The sequence below is a fragment of the Dipodomys merriami genome, unplaced genomic scaffold (assembly GCF_024711535.1).
Source record: "Dipodomys merriami isolate MVZ:Mamm:240054 unplaced genomic scaffold, mDipMer1.0.p SCAF_156, whole genome shotgun sequence".
Lineage (NCBI taxonomy): Eukaryota > Metazoa > Chordata > Mammalia > Rodentia > Heteromyidae > Dipodomys > Dipodomys merriami.
Genome location: NW_027202893.1, coordinates 1,717,599 through 1,733,156, shown reverse-complemented (window position 1 = coordinate 1,733,156; position 15,558 = coordinate 1,717,599). Strand labels below are relative to the sequence as shown.

General features: G+C 43.8%; 1 protein-coding gene across 2 annotated transcripts; it reads left to right on the top strand.

Moving 5' to 3' along the window:
- The first annotated feature begins 3,547 nt into the window (after window positions 1-3,547).
- Window positions 3,548-12,598, top strand: LOC138827481 (alpha-endosulfine). 2 transcript variants are annotated; one of them, XM_070023017.1, is made up of 4 exons: window positions 3,548-3,737; window positions 5,592-5,717; window positions 7,550-7,716; window positions 11,303-12,598. In XM_070023017.1, the coding sequence occupies exons 1-4, from the start codon at window positions 3,681-3,683 to the stop codon at window positions 11,316-11,318; spliced, it is 366 nt and encodes a 121-aa protein (XP_069879118.1). In that variant the 5' UTR covers window positions 3,548-3,680; the 3' UTR covers window positions 11,319-12,598. The 2 variants fall into 2 exon arrangements, with proteins under 2 accessions (XP_069879118.1, XP_069879119.1); XM_070023018.1 differs by lacking the exon at window positions 11,303-12,598 and having other exon boundaries at window positions 7,550-9,832.
- The last annotated feature ends 2,960 nt before the right edge of the window (window positions 12,599-15,558 follow it).

Sequence of the window (15,558 nt, the reverse complement as noted above, 5' to 3'; positions counted from 1 at the left end):
ACTAATTATAATCAGTATATGACAGAACTTGTCATACCTACAATTTCTCTATGCTAATGATACATGATATAAATTTGAAATTTCCCTTACACTAAAACCTGTTCTTTGGCCTGTCTTAGTTCTACCAAACCTGAACTTCCTCTGTCTACTGGCTTCGAGTTCTTCAACTCCTTTAGATCATGAGACTTATTCTGTCTTTCCTAAAGACCTGAGGCTTGGGAAACAGCAGTCAGGAATTCAGAGACAAACACTATAAATAATAACCCTAGTCTTTCCTTTAAGCCTTACAGTTCCTCATAAGCTGAAGTGATAGCTAGAAGGAAAAAGAACAGCTTTCTCCCACTAACACTGCCCACTTGCTCAAAATAATTAGTGTGCTCTGGATACTGAGCAAAGGATATCTTAAAGACCCTTATCCTGGAGAAAGACACACATGGGAAAATGATTCCTTTTGGAACAAAATATGTTGAAAATACTTACCTCAAGGATGCACATCTATCTTATAGGGAATGTGTAACAAAATCTATCCTTTCTTTGAAGAGATGTCTAGACATCAATGGCCCAAGTTTAGTGAGCAAACCAACCTTGAAATTTCTGGCCTAACCAGACACTGGTGACTTACAACCTGTAATCCTAGCTACTCAGGAGGCTGAGATCTGAGGATCATTGTTTGAAGTCAACCTGGGCAGTAAAGTCCACCAGACGCTTATCTCCAATTAACCACCTGAAAACCAGAAGTGCTGCTTTGGCTCATAGTGGTGGAAAGCTAGCCTTGAGTAAAAAAAAAAAAAAACTCAAGTTCAGTGCCCAGGCCTTGAGTTCAAGCCCTATGACCAACAAAACAATGTGTTTATTGCATAGGAAAGAAAGAAAAAGAAGAAAAGGGAAGGCAAGGAAAGGAAGGAAGGAAGGACAAACCTCTGGCTTAGTTGATAAAACTGTGTAACTGCAAGAATGATAAAATGGCTGGGCGCCAGTCACACCTGTAATCCTAGCTACTCAGGAGGCTGAGATCTGAGGATTGCTGTTTAAATCCAACTTCAGCAGGAAAGTCTGTGAGACACTTATTTCTAATTAACCACCAGAAAACCAGAAGTGGAGCTGTGGCTCAAAGTGGGAGAACACTAGCTTTGAGTGAAAAGAGCTCAGGGACAGTGCCCAAGCCCCAAGTTTAAGCCCATGACCAAAAAAAAAAAAAAAAAAAAAGCTGGGCTAGAATTATAGGTGTGAACCACCAGCGCTGGGCAACTGTTTGGTGTTCTTAACTGCCACTTTTCCAAATTAAGTTATCCCCTATATAAAGTTTATAGTAGACTCCAGGCTGGAGAGCCTATCTCTACTATCTTTCTGATTAGCTAACAAGTTAATTTTTGTAATGGCAGTTCATTTACCCTCTGGCCTTTTTTTTTTTTTTTTGTATTTCATTGATTATTGAACTATTCCAAGATTTCTGACTCTGGCATACAAAACCCTCCACGTTCTGGTTACCATTTTGTTTTTCTAGTTTTGCTGTTCCAATATTCTTCATCTCTACCTAGCAAGTTAAGTTCTTTAAGTTTCATTTCCAACTGATTATTGGTGGCTCACAACTGTAAACTTAGCTACTCAAGAGGCTGAGATCTGAGGATTTGGGTTGGAAGCTGGCCCAGGCAGGAGAGTCTGCGAGAATTATCTCCAATTAACCACCAAAAAGCCAGAAATGGTGCTATGGCTCAAGTGGTAGATAATCAATGACCCTCTTCAAAAAAAGGATAGATTTTGTTTTACATTCCCTAAAAGACAGATGTTCATCCTTGAGGTAAGTATTTTCTATGTATTTTGTTCCAAAAGCCTTGAGCAAAAAGGCTCAGTGACAGCAGCAACACCCAAGCCTTGAGCTTAAGTTCCAGGGCTTGCACCCCCAAAAAATTCATCTTTGCCACCTTTGCCACAAAGTAGGATTTTTTTTGTTGTTGGTGGTGGTAGGTTTTTTGGACCCTACACTGAATATAAGCCTTTCTTTGATCTCACAGAAAATTAACATTTTTGTATGGTAACAGTCTGTATATTCCACTGTTCCTCAAACTTTTCCACCATAAGTACACTTAGTGATACATAATAAACAGATGGCCCCAAAGTTGTTACAAAAAGTTGCTTGAGATATTTTTATTATGAAGTTGGCAGTATTATTAATATCAGACCAGCTTTTTTTTCTTTCTTTTTTTTCTTTTTTTTTTTTTTAGGGCTTGAACTCTGAGTCTGGGCACTGTCCCTCTGATCTTCAGCTCAAGGCTAGTGCTCTATTACGTGAACCACAGCACCACTGCTGGCTTTTCTTATGTGGTGCTGAGGAATCAAACCCAGGGCCTCATGCATGCAAGGCAAACACTCTACCATTGAGCCACCTTCCCAGCCCCTAGACCAGTTTTTTAAATATAAAGATGTGCAGGGCACCAGTGGCTCATTCTCCTAGCTACTCAAGAGGCTGAGATTCAGCAGATTGTGGCTCAAGGCAACCCTCTGGGGCAGAAAAGTCCACAAGACTCCATCTCCAAAATAATCAGCAAAACAGAAATGGAGGGACAAAGGGTGAACAAATGCAGCAGTGGTACTCACTAGACATTAAATGACCTATACAACTTGTAGGTGGGGATGGGAGGAAAAAATTGGGAAAGTGAGGGAATAGTTGACATTGTCCCAAAAGAAATGGACTCTTTGCATAACCTATGTAACTGTAATGTTTCTGTACATCACCTTTTCAATAACAATAAAAAATACTTTTAAAAAGAAAAAAAGCCAGGTTGGAGGCATGGCAGAAATGGTTGAGCACTAGCTGTGAGTGAAAAAGCCCCGGGTTTAAGCCCCAGTAGCAGCAATAAAGCCGATGAAGACAAAATTACAAGTATTGTTGTCTTCCCCTGACAGATGCTCAAGAACTATTTTTTGAACTATGATTTTGTTTATGTTAACTATATTTGTGAAATGTTTATCCTGTTTCTAGAACTGGGCTCCCAGATTCAAGGAGTTAAGTCTCTATGGGATGATCCTGAACAGTTATAAAGCCTTGCACGGGTTATGGAACATAAACCATAGTGTTCTTATTTTTTGTTCTGGTGGTTCTGAGGTTGGAATATTAGAAAACTGTTGAGCATTGCTTTGAAGTTCACTTTGACCTCCCAATTTGATTCTTGGTGGTTGAGAATTTCTTGTTAACATTGGGTAAAGCTTACTTCACTCCACCTGAGAACAGAGGGAGGATTTTTACATCCTTTGGTTCTGCAGTTGTTCCTCGTCTCGCAAGCACTGGGAGGAGGTAGTTGAAAAAAGTCTGAGCCCACACTCAGAGCAAAACTGTCAAAGCTCCTAGTCCCGCCTCTGGCATCCTCCAAAATATTCTAATTGGTCCTAGTGGCTCACTCTCTTCTCGGGTTGGTCCTCTAGTTTGTCGGTCACCTCACTAGGGCCCACCTCTAGCCAGCAGCTATTGGTAGATCGTTACATCATTGCCCCATCCCTCCCACCCTCATTGGCTCCCATAGGAAGAGGCGGTCTCAACGTCACGGGCAAGGGCCGCCATTTTGACTGAGCAACCATAGTGACAGGAGCCGAAGCTGCAGCGCTGGTTGTCCCCGTCTCCCCTCCCCCTTCCCTTCTCCGGTTGAATTCCCGGGCCCCCTACACTCCACCGTCCCGGCCCTGCCATGTCCCAGAAACAAGAAGAAGAGAACCCTGCGGAGGAAACCGGAGAGGAAAAGCAGGTGAAATGGAAGGGGTGCAGGCGGGTGAGCTGGGGGCGGCCGCGATGGGGCGGGAAACAGTCTCCCACCGGTGCGGATTGGTCGCCATGGTCTCAGGCTCTGCAGGGGTTGGCCACTTCTTGCGTCACGCTGGGTGAGTTTCAACGCGTCCTCTTCTCTGGCGCTGATTAGTTAGGTCGTTTGTCAGTCTGTGCAGTGCTCTTCCTGATTGGTCAGTGGGCCTACTGCTGAAGCCATGGAAGCTACGGTATAATTGGTCAAACCTGGATGTGGGCGGGTATTTGGAAAGACTAGGTGAATGACGGGTGAGGGAGAGGGGGTTGGTGGTCCTGGATTGTTGAGTGATGTTTGATTAGTAGGGGTAAATAAATGGTCCTCAAGGCAAGCTAGGGCCTCCATCCTCAATCTGCAGAAGGATACAGTAAAAGTAAAGATGTTTAACAAAAGAAAAAAAAAAAGAATAGCATTGGGGGAGGGGAGAAGAATAATTATTACCATGGCTAGCTTAAGGTGGCAACTTTCTCAGACTTGTTATTAGAGATGATCTGTTGTTCACCTTCAGTGACGACTGAACAAGAAGAAAGAAGACTAGATCTCCAGACATAATGTGGAGGTTAAGCCTAGAAAAGACACTGACAGAGTCGTGACGAGAAAGACATCACCATTTTTCCCTTAGACTGCCAAAGCAGTGAGACTCAATCTATCTGCCATTCAATGATCAAAACACTAACATCAAATACACTCCTTCTTAGGGTTTGTATTTGATTTATAACATTTAGTACTGGGCTCTAATACTCCTGAAATACACTTGGTGTTATATCTAAACAGTATTTTCTAGGGAAATTCCACTAATAAGAGGCATACATTGACTTCAGGTCCTTATAAAAATTAGGAAAGATCAGCAAGGCACGCAGAAAACGAGAGACAACAGCAAGAGCCCTGGGAGACATTTGAGCTCCTGGCATTTCCCCAAACTTAAGTCACTTATCCCACCCCCAGGGTAGGCATTGATTTTCTTTTTTTTTTTAATGAACACAAATGTGTGAATACTGATGAAGTCACTGTTTCTTGAGTTTCCTGTGATTTTTTTTTGTTTGTGTGTCACAATGCCTATCACAGTATTTATGGAAATGCTGAAGCAATGATATGCAATTACTTGGTGGAGCTAGTTGGAGAAGACAACATAGCTAGCCACCTCCATGGGAAGATCTACCAAATGGCTGTCAAAAAAACAACTCCTTTGGCCCGCAAGACATCTTTATTACCTTTTATCATCCGAAGCACTGGCCAGTGTTTTGGTCTTTTTTTCTTCTTGTCTTTCCTGCCATCTGTGCTGAGTAAGGTGTATATCTCTATGATTCAAGTGTTATGTTTTGGCATTACCTTTGACCCAGTGCTCACAAGTTACTTGGTAGTTCCTTGGGTGTGGTATGAAAAGCAGCTTTTTTGGGGGGGGGGGGGTTCCGGTCGTGGGGCCTGAACTCTGGGCCTGGGCGCTGTCCTTCAGCTCTTCAGCTCAAGGCTAGCGCTCTACCACTTGAGCCACAGCGCCACTTCGGGCTTTTTTTTTTTTTTTGCTTATGTGGTGCTGAGGAATCGAACCCAGGGCCTCTTGCATTCAAGGCAAGTGCTGAGCCACCTTCCCAGCCCCAAAAAGCAACTTTTCTTTTTCTTATAGTACAAGTCATCTTGCGCTTTAGGGCTTTGAACAAAAGTCTATCTTTAAAAGCAGAGTAAGGGTAGCTTGTTTAAAAGTGGATAAATCTCCAGAAAAAATGGATAGGATAAGAGTTTTCAGATATTAAAAGCAATTGTTTCTCAGCCTTTTAACTTTATTTGGTTTGTTTCCTTTAGGACACACAGGAAAAAGAAGGTATTCTTCCCGAGAGGGCTGAGGAGGCAAAGCTAAAGGCCAAATACCCAAGCCTAGGACAAAAGCCTGGAGGCTCTGACTTCCTGATGAAGAGACTCCAGAAAGGGGTATGGGACACTTTCTCTTACCCTCTTTGAATGAAGGGTTCTTTGGATGAAGTCTGGAGATTTTTTTTTGGAGGTTTTATTGTTGGTCAGTAACAAAGAAGAAACAAACTTGAAAAGAGAAAACCACATTATTGTAAATCTCTAATATAATAGCAGCTTCCTTCTGATGTCTTTTATAGGAAATTAGGCTGATAGTAGGGCATTTGGGTATGTGGTATAACAGGCATTAAAAGAAGGATGTTAGGGACTAGAAATGCAGCCTACTCCCAAGCATCTGCCTGCTTGGATGTTAAGAAGTTTTAGGAGATTACTGATAAATTTTGGGGTGCACTAATTCAGAAAAACAAAGCCAGCTGTCTTACATAAATCCTCAATTTGAAATAGATTTCCTCAGAACCTTAAAGTTAGCACTAGACATCAAATATACTCCCTCTCAAGAGGCTTTTTGTGTCTAGAGTGGTCTTCCTGAACTGGGAATGTAGCTCAAGTGTAGCGCCCTTGTTTAGCATGTACAAGGTCCTAGATGTGTGATTCCTCAGCACCAAAACAATAACCACCACCACAACAAAAAGGTTTTCTCACAAAAGTCTACTTTCAGTCATCCTCCTCTTAACCATGTTCCTTGGTACCTGAAGCTGACTGGAGGATTGTAAGACAGTAAGATGGAATGTGCTCTTTGGTGTAGATAGAATGGAGACTGAAACAGATTCCTGTGGAGATTCCCAGTTATTGAGTCCTAGGCACAGATGATAACATGATGCTGTTTGCAGTTTACCTCTCTATAGCCAGGCAGGCGTGGGCAGGCTGTCATAGCCCTGGAACATGTGTGGGAGTGGTGGGAAAAAGAAAGCACATGAGCCTCCTGAACAAGCCCAGTTCCTATTCCTTGTCTGAGAACAACATATTTTATTTTGAGCTTGTTGGCTTCAAGTTGGTCTTCTGTGTCTGTTATCTATTTTTGTTTCTCCTGCACCAAGCTATTGCTTTGCACCTAGTAAGAGCCTCAGGAAACTTAATGAGTGAAGTAAATAATTCTAGTTGAGCCACATTCCGGTGGCTCATGCCTGTAATCCTATCTTGTCAGGAGCTAGGGATCATTGTTTGAAGCCAGCCCAAGCCAAAAAGTCCATGCGACTCTTATTTCTAGTTAACCACCAAAATATCAGATAGAAGTGGAGCTGTAGGGCTGGGAAGGTGGCTCAGTGGTAGAGTGCTTGCCTTGCATGCATGAGGCCCTGGGTTCAATTCCTCAGCACCACATAAGCAGAAAAAGCTGGAAGTGGCGCTACAGCTCAAGTGGTAAAGTGCTAGCCTTGAGCTGAAGAGCTGAGGGACAGCACCCAGGCCCAGAGTTCAAGCCCCACAACCAACAACACAAACAAAAACAAAAACAGAAGTGGAGCTGTAGCTCATGATAGAGTGTCAGCTTTGAGTGAACAAGACAAGTAATAGTTCAAGGCCCTGAGTTCAAGTCCTAATACTAGCACATACCTACACACACACACCACACACACCACACACACACACACATAAAATAGTAGTAATTCTAGTTGAACCGTCTTGTACTGAGTACAAAGTGTATAGTAGCTGTCCCTTGGAAAACATAGACTATTACTAGGGAACTACTTACAAAGCTATAAAAGCTGGAGCACTAAGAAGACATGAAAGCATGTTATTAATGTTCCAGTGTGTATGAGGAAGACTTCTTGAAAGATCTCAGTGTGGATGAGAGTTTACAATGGATGTGAGATGAGTCTCCTTGATTTTGTGGACTGTAAGAGCTCCTCATTCACCTGAGCCTCTCCCCCCCCCCCCCCCATCTTGTCTCTTAGCAAAAATACTTTGACTCAGGAGACTACAACATGGCCAAAGCCAAGATGAAGAATAAACAGCTGCCAAGTGCAGGACCAGACAAGAACCTGGTGACTGGTGACCACATCCCTACCCCGCAGGATCTACCCCAGAGAAAGTCCTCACTCGTCACCAGCAAGCTTGCGGGGTAACCTGGGCCCTCTTCTCCTCCCCTTCCTCACCCACTGGCCTTTCATATATTGTAGGCAGGGATGGAGTGGACACTTAGTCAGATCTTTTTAGCTTGCTAGCCAGAAAAAAAACTGATGCTGCAAGGGGGCTGCTGAGAAGGTAATGTAGGTTGAAGAGGGGCTCCAAGTTCATTCTTAGTTAAACCGAGAGATCTACACTCTACTGTAGCCCAGATAGGGGCCTAGAAATAGAGGGATTAGGGTTGGATAGTACTGACAACGCTTTGTCTTATGTGAGTAACTGGGGTGATAATGATTTCTTCTTTTGGTAGAGAAAGTACCAAAATTGGCTAGGCTGAGCCTTGGAATCCTGTGACAGATTTAATATCCCAAGGCTCACCTGACCTGACCTAGTTGGGAAAGGCAGATTGAATGAGTCTTGTTTTCTGTGCTTCTAAGTGTTTTGTCCCTTAGGCTGCTATTGCTTCATGTTTCCATTATGACAGGTTTAGAACCTTCAAAAAGGAAAACTAATTTGCTTGCCTAAAACTACAGTGCCCACTTTCCCTCCTTAACATCTCTTACAGTTTGCCCTAGCTTGCAAATAATACAAAGATTGATGAAAACTATCCATGGAAAATGGGTACCTTCTCTCTCTTCCAGCATGTTGCTTTGGAAAGTATCATGGCATAGTGAAAAGAGCAGTGGTTTAGAAGTCAATTTATCTGGGTTCTGTTTCCATTTGGTCTTAGCAGTAACTGATGTATAACCTTGGCTGGGTTATTCAGCCTGTCTGCGTTTCTGTTTCCTCATCCATGAAATAGAGTTAACTGTACAAAATTGATTCTGATTCTAAAATCCTGTACCTGCCAGCTGAAAAACTCTGTACTATCTGTCCTAAAACTAAAAGTGCAGAAGACCCTGTAGGTGAGCTTCACACTATAATCCACAGAGGCAAAACTTTAGGGCTACAGGAGGAGAGGGGAAGTTTGAGGTTTGAGGACTATATATTTAGGCAACAGACTTTAATAGGTGTATCCTGGTCTTGAGGCTCAATTTAAAAAAAAGCCACATACACCTTGAAGAAGCTAGCCATGGGCTGGGAAGGTGGCTCAGTGGTAGAGTGCTTGCCTCGCATGCATGAGGCCCTGGGTTTGATTCCTCTGCGCCACATAAGCAGAAAAGGCCAGAAGTGGCACAGTGGCTCAAGTGGTAGAGCGCTAGCCTGAGCTGAAGAGCTCAGGGACAGCGCCCAGGCCCAGAGTTCAAGCCCCACGACCGACCAAAACAAAAAGCTAGCTAGACTCAGTTATGCCCTCGTGGAGACCCAGTTCTCAGGTGTACTTTGGATGTCTGCTGTGTTGTTAGGGAGAAAGGAAGAAAAGGGATACACTGAGCTAGCCCTGGGACTTAGTGCTACTGCAGGGCTGAAGCAGCAAGCTTTTAAGAGATGATTCACTTTAGAACAAGCTGGGGAAAGTGTTTAGGTTTAGGAAAGGAAGACTGAGAAATCTGCCGTCTACTCTTAGTAAGCCAGTTCTTGTGCAATAAGGAGGCAGCAGTGCTGACTCATAAACATGTGGGAGAAGAGATTGTGGTAACCAGGATCTTTAGTTCTCACCAGCTTGGCCTGAGTCTTACTGAATGTAGCCTGCCACTTCTGACAAAGAGCACCAGGCTGAAAACTATTCAAGAGAACAAGATTCTCTACTCCTTTCTTGCCCTTCATCTCACAAATTCTGACTTGCCAAACACTAGGCCCATTGAGAACGACTTGCTGGTATGCTGGGGGGGAGTGGGAGGGAGGTGTAGATATATATGCTGGCCAGCCAGTCCACTTGCTGGCTGTCACTCAGATTGGTTAGAAAAAGGTTGGTGAGGAAGGAATGGAGAGCAGGATCCCCAGACTCCCTGGCCCCCCAAACTCCTTGACTGTCACCTGTAATTGTATATAATTCATGTGTTTCTTGCTCCATTTTCTCATGCTGTCACCCTTAATCTAAAGTCCATATGGGAAGGGGAAAATGCTCAACACCATTGTATAGTTTCCTTGACTGTCCCAGCCATGTTGTACATAGATATGTCATGTTATTATATATATAAATATATATATAATTTTGTACGTTTTCTTCATCTCTGATCTTCTCGAATTCTGTACTTTTTTCTTTTCTGTCTGAGCTGCCGTCTCTTTCAGTCAAGTTTGAGTCCTAAAGATATTCACAATTAGTCTGGTATTTAGGAAAGAATAGAAGGAATAAGGAAATCAAACTGGTCAGGTACCAGTGGCTCATACCTGTAGTCATAGCTGCTCGAGCAGCTAAGATCTGAGGATTGTGATTGGAAGCCAGCCCAAGCAGCAAACACTGAGACTCTTATCTCCAATTAACACTAAAAAGCCAGAAGTAGCCAGGCACCAGTGGCTTATACCTATAATCCTAGCTACTGAGGAGGCTAAGATCCAAGGATGATGGTTGGAAGCCAGCCTGGGCAGGAAAAGTCTGTGAGACTCTTTTATCTCCAGTTAATCACAGAAATAGCCAGAAATGCTGCCATAGCTCAAATGGTAGAGTGTTAGCCTTGAGCAAAAAAACTCAGGGACAGTGCCCAGACCCCAAGTTCAAACCCTAGGATTGGCACAAAACAACAACAACAACAAAAATGGTTAGTGTCACACCAGCAGGTCATCTGTAAGAAAACAAAGGGGCAAGCTAGTCTTATATTTGCCACCTGTTTCCACAGCTTGACGTACATAGCTTCCTTAACAAAAGTCTTGGTAAAATCCAAATGCAAATGTTTTTGATTAAACTCAAAGTGATTAAATTCACTCCAAATAGCGTATGCACGGTCTGGCTGGCCTCCACGTAGTGACCACTTCACCACTGTGTGGCCTCCAGTGCCCCAGAGCCTTAGGTCCCTTTCCTAAAAGCATCTAGTTATTTGGTGTCTACAGAATTGTTTTCCTGTATTTGTTTTCTACAAGTACCTCCAAAAAAGGCAAGAAATGTTCTATTCGTAGATAGGAAAAGACAAGTTCTCTCTCCCTCTCTTTTTACAAAAAGTTCTCTAATTCTCTTATGCATAAGACCACGGTGTGGTAATGAGTACCTGCTTCTCTGGAGTCAGAAATAGGAGGATCAGGGCTGGGAATGTGGCTTAGTGGTAGAGTGCTTGCCTAGCATGCATGAAGCCCTTGGTTCAATTCCTCAGTACCACATACACAGAAAAAGCCAGAAATGGCACTGTGGCTCAAGTGGTAGAATGCTAGCCTTGAGCAAAAAGAAACTCAAGGAGAAAGAAAAGAAGTAGGAAGATCACAAATTTAAGGCTAGCCTGGGCAAAGTTAGCAAGATCTCTCAAAAAAAAAAAAAAATGGCTAGAAGTATGGTTCAACTGGTAGAGGTCCCCAGTATCATTGCAAAGAGAGGAGAGAGAGAGAGAGAGATTGAGCACGCCATGCCTACCTATGTTAGGTAGTCTAATGATTAATTGTGTGGAGGAATCATGGGAGACTGGGATGAATTATGAAATCAAGGTTTTCCCCTACTACTTGACAGTGTTTTTTTGTGTGTGTGTTTTGTTTTTTTCTTCTGTGTTTGTCCACAGTGGCCAAGTTGAATGATGCTGCCGGGGGCTCTGCCTGATCCTGAGATGCCGCCCCTGGGTCCTGCGCTGGCTCCTCCCCTCCCTGCTTTTGCAGCCGGGGGTCGGGTGGTGGCTTGGGAATGGGCTGGAGAGGCAGAAGCCCCTGCCCGCTGGTGTCCTAGCGCATGGAGCCCCTTAGCCTGAGCACCAAGACCTTGACCTTTTTTTGTTTCACCTTTTTTTTTCCAAATGACTGTTGGGAGAAATCTCAATGAAATCCTGTGGGGGTGGTGGAGAGGGGGGGGTGGGAGAGTCGGTGGATATGAATTTGAATTTAGAGTTCATAAAAAAGCATTCCTGACTGTCTTCCTCCTTACCTGTATGGTTGGTGTGGGGTGGGTATAATGGGAGCAGTGGAATAGTTGAGTAGGGGTTTAAGTTCTGCTGTGGAGATAAATGCCTTATTTGAATGTGGCTGGAGAGCTGGTGCCAGGTAAAAGCAACTGGGGCTTCAACCGATGGAAACAGCTCCTCGGGCTCTCAGAGCAAGCTGAGAGCTCAGTTCACTAGGCGCTGTCCTTGAAGTAGATTTGCTGTGGGGAGAAGGGCAGTGAATGTGACAGAAAAGAGCCGTGAGTGTGAGGAGCCCCCCAGAGCCTGACTTTTGTAGTATTTGAAATAAAAAGACCAAGGAAAAACCCCACCCAGAAATACTCTGAAGCAGTTGGTATGATCTGTTGGGGTTCCAGAGGGTGAAGAGAACAAAAGTAAACACCCCATTCAGGGGAGAAGGTAAGATGGAGCCCTGACCTTCTAAGGAAGAAAAGGGGCTGTAACATGGGGTGCACCTGGCTTCCTCACTTACATCACTTAGGGAGAGCAGGAATGGCGGCGCACAGACCAGGGCTTACCCCATCCATCCCTTTGTTCTGTAGCTAATGTAGAAGATGGAGGAGAAAGCGGCTCACAGAATGAGAGATTGAAGGTATTTAACTTGAATAGGTTATTGACCCCTAAATCTTGGTTCAGGCTCAGCAAAGAAAGAAATGCCCACCTTCCTTTTCTCTTTTAGTTTCCATTCCTTTTTAAGTTCTATGTTTGTGAAGGAGAAATAGGATCTCTTAGTAATAAGTCAAGAAAAATATATCTTTCTGAGAACTGGAGGCATGCCTCAAGTGGTTAAAGTGCCAGCTGTGAGCAAAAAAGCCAAGCAAGAGTGTCAGTTCCTGAGTTTAAGCCCCAGTACACTCTCTCTCTCTCTCTCTCTCTCTCTCTCTCTCTCTCTCTCTCTCTCTTTCACACACACACACACACACACACACACACACACACACACACACACACACACACACACACACACACACACACACACACACACACACACACACACACACACACACACACACACACACACACACACACACTTTCTGCTTGTGGCCAGCAGAAAACTGACTTTTTCCTCATGATGTACCAATCTGCATGCTGGACTCCTGCCACTGAATGGAATTAAAGCTGCTTGTTGATGCCGTGTATGACAGAAACACTTACCAAAGGAGAAATAATAAACTCACACAGGTCTCCATCTGTCCTTTCCCATTACCTCAGTAGTCACTGTACAGATTGAAACTATTTGCCCATTTTACCCAACTTTGATTAGTTTTGATTGTAGTATTTTCCCAAATGGGATTGCTTCAAAGTAGATAAACAAAGTCCAGGAGACAGTACAGAGATTTTAGTGTTGGGCGAGGGGGACCCGGTGATGCTGCTACTGGAGAAGGAACCTTGGCCTAGTGTGTGACTCATTCTCAGCTCTCCAAATAAATTTTCAACAACTCAGGATGTTGCTGACTTTCTCTCTCCTGATTCAGCCAGGGGTTATGATGTATCCTCACTTCAACAGGTATAAGCACAAAGCTCTTATGAATGCAATGTAATATGAGTGCTGTAATGAGGATTCTCAATCTCGTGATTTCTTTTCAAGATGTTTCTGGGGAATATTCATTAGTGGAGCTCATTTCAGTACAGGTGAGAAAGTTGAGGTCTGGAAATAAATTACTTGGAAGATGGCAGAGCTGGTTAGCTGAAGTTCATGAATTAGTATCTAACAGGTTTTTGTTTTTTTGTGGGTTTCTTTGCCAGTCCTGGGCACTGTCCCTGAGCTTCTTTTGCTCAAGGCTAGCACTCTACCACTTGAGCCATAGCACCACTTCTGGCTTTTTTCTGTGTATGTGGTACTGAGGAATTGAACCCAGGGCTTCATGCATGCTAGGCAAGCACTCCACCACTAAGCCACATTCCCAGCGCTCTTAACAGGTTTTTTTTTTGTTTTGTTTTGTTTTTGTCAGTCATGGGGCTTGAACTCTGGGCCTGGGTGCTGTCCCTCAGCTCTTCAGCTCAAGGCGAGCGCTCTACCACTTGAGCTACAGCGCCACTTCCGGTTTTCTGGTGGTTTTATTGGAGATAGGAATCTCACGGTCTCTCCTGCCCGGGCTGGCTTTGAACGGCGATCCTCAGATCTCAGCCTCCTGAGTAGCTAGGATTACAGGCGTGAGCCACCAGCGCCCGGCTCTTAACAGGTTTTTAAAAAATGGTTTTCATTGTGACATTTTCATTAGCCTCCAATTACATTGTTCCCCACAATTTCTACATTCCCTGATCTTTAATTTTAAGCTGTAATCAAGGGATGTTTCTAGATACCTGTATTTCTATTTAAAACTTGCCATTTGAGGCCAAACAAGATCTGAGGATTATGATTTGAAGCCATTGTGGGCAGGAAAGTCCAAATAGCCACCAGAAAACTGGAAGTAGAGCTGTGGTTCAAAGGGATAGCACCCTGGCCCTGAGTTCAAGCCCCATGACAGAGCGGGGACGGGGGAGGGGAGAGAGAGGCAGACAGAAGAAACCTAAACTAAATTGACAATAATACACACCATGAGCCATAGGCCTGTACAAGTCCTTGCATGAAGGCATGTACGGAGTGCCCTCTGCTGGGCTTGGAGGGCAGATCTGTTCTACCCAGGGATGAAAGGACATGACGTGGCATACAAATAAAAGCAAATTCACCTGAAAGTCAGGAGATGAGTTATTAGCTGGATTTTGTTACAGACAAATGTGTTACCAGTAAAGATAAGATGGGCGCTGGACCTAGTGGTAGAGGCCTGTAATTCCAGCACTTGGAAGGAGGCTAAAGAGGATCCAATTTCAAGGACAGCCTCTCAAAAAAGTTAGACCCTCAGTAAAATCAATAGAAGTTGGGTGTGAGTGTGTGTACCTGTCACTAGCTATGTTGGAAGTTTAAACTGGTTCAAAATCCAGGTTGGGAATGTTGCTCAGGTTGTAGTACCTACTTGGAAAGAACAAGGCCTTGAGTTCAAACCCCACTCAGAACTAGAAAAAAAATTTAAGAATTGGATTACATTGTAAATAGGTGGAAATGTCACAATGAAATTCCCCTGTAACTATGCTAATATGTGTATAAACAAATAAGTGAGAACAGGATGGAAAAAAATTAAAATAACTCGCCTAAGTCATAGGTTCTGAGAGTAGAAGCAATTTTTATCTGAAAAATAACTGAAGCAAGAGAAAAGTCTCTGAGGTCCATCTCCAAGGTAACTAGCACAAAGCCAGGCTAGAGGCATGGCTCAAGTGATAGAGCACCAACTGAGCAAGCAAGCAAACTTGAGGCCCTGAGCTTAAACCCTGATAGCAGGTTGGAGAAAAAAACTAAAAAAAATACAAATTATAGAAAGGTAATTAGAGCTGGGGGCTAGTGGCTCATGCCTGTAATCCTACCTAGTCAGGATGCTAAGATCTAAGGATCACAGTTCAAAGCCAGCCTAGGCAGAAAAAGTCCTAGAGACGTATCTCTGATTAATTATCAGAAACCTAGAAGTGGAGCTGTGACTCAAGTGGAAGAGCATGAGCCTTGAGTACAAAAGCTCAAGCCCCAGGACACACACACACACACACACACGCGCGCGCACACACACACACACGAATGCGGAGCGCTAGTGGCTCTTGTCTATAATCCTAGCTACTCAGGAGGCTGAAATCTGAGGATCAAGGTTTAGGGAAAATCTGAGGAGGAGGAGTCACAAGTTCCAGGCCACTCTAGGCAACATAGCTACATAGACCTTGTTTCAAAACAGCTACAACCAAATATAGTTAGGGAACAGACTGGAAGCCACTGAGTGTGTTCTAAGTACCAGTCCCTAGATCTGTGTTTTGTCCCGTAGCATCCTATTGCTGGGTACAATGGCAGACAAGTCACTATTGTG

What these genes read in the sequence shown, in the direction of transcription:
- LOC138827481 (XM_070023017.1), top strand. Translation starts at nt 3,681, where the DNA reads ATGTCCCAGAAACAAGAAGAAGAGAACCCTGCGGAGGAAACCGGAGAG. An exon ending in AAACCGGAGAGGAAAAGCAG is followed by an intron (nt 3,738 to 5,591) that starts GTGAAATGGAAG and finishes TGTTTCCTTTAG; the next exon opens with GACACACAGGAAAAAGAAGG. An exon ending in TGAAGAGACTCCAGAAAGGG is followed by an intron (nt 5,718 to 7,549) that starts GTATGGGACACT and finishes CTTGTCTCTTAG; the next exon opens with CAAAAATACTTTGACTCAGG.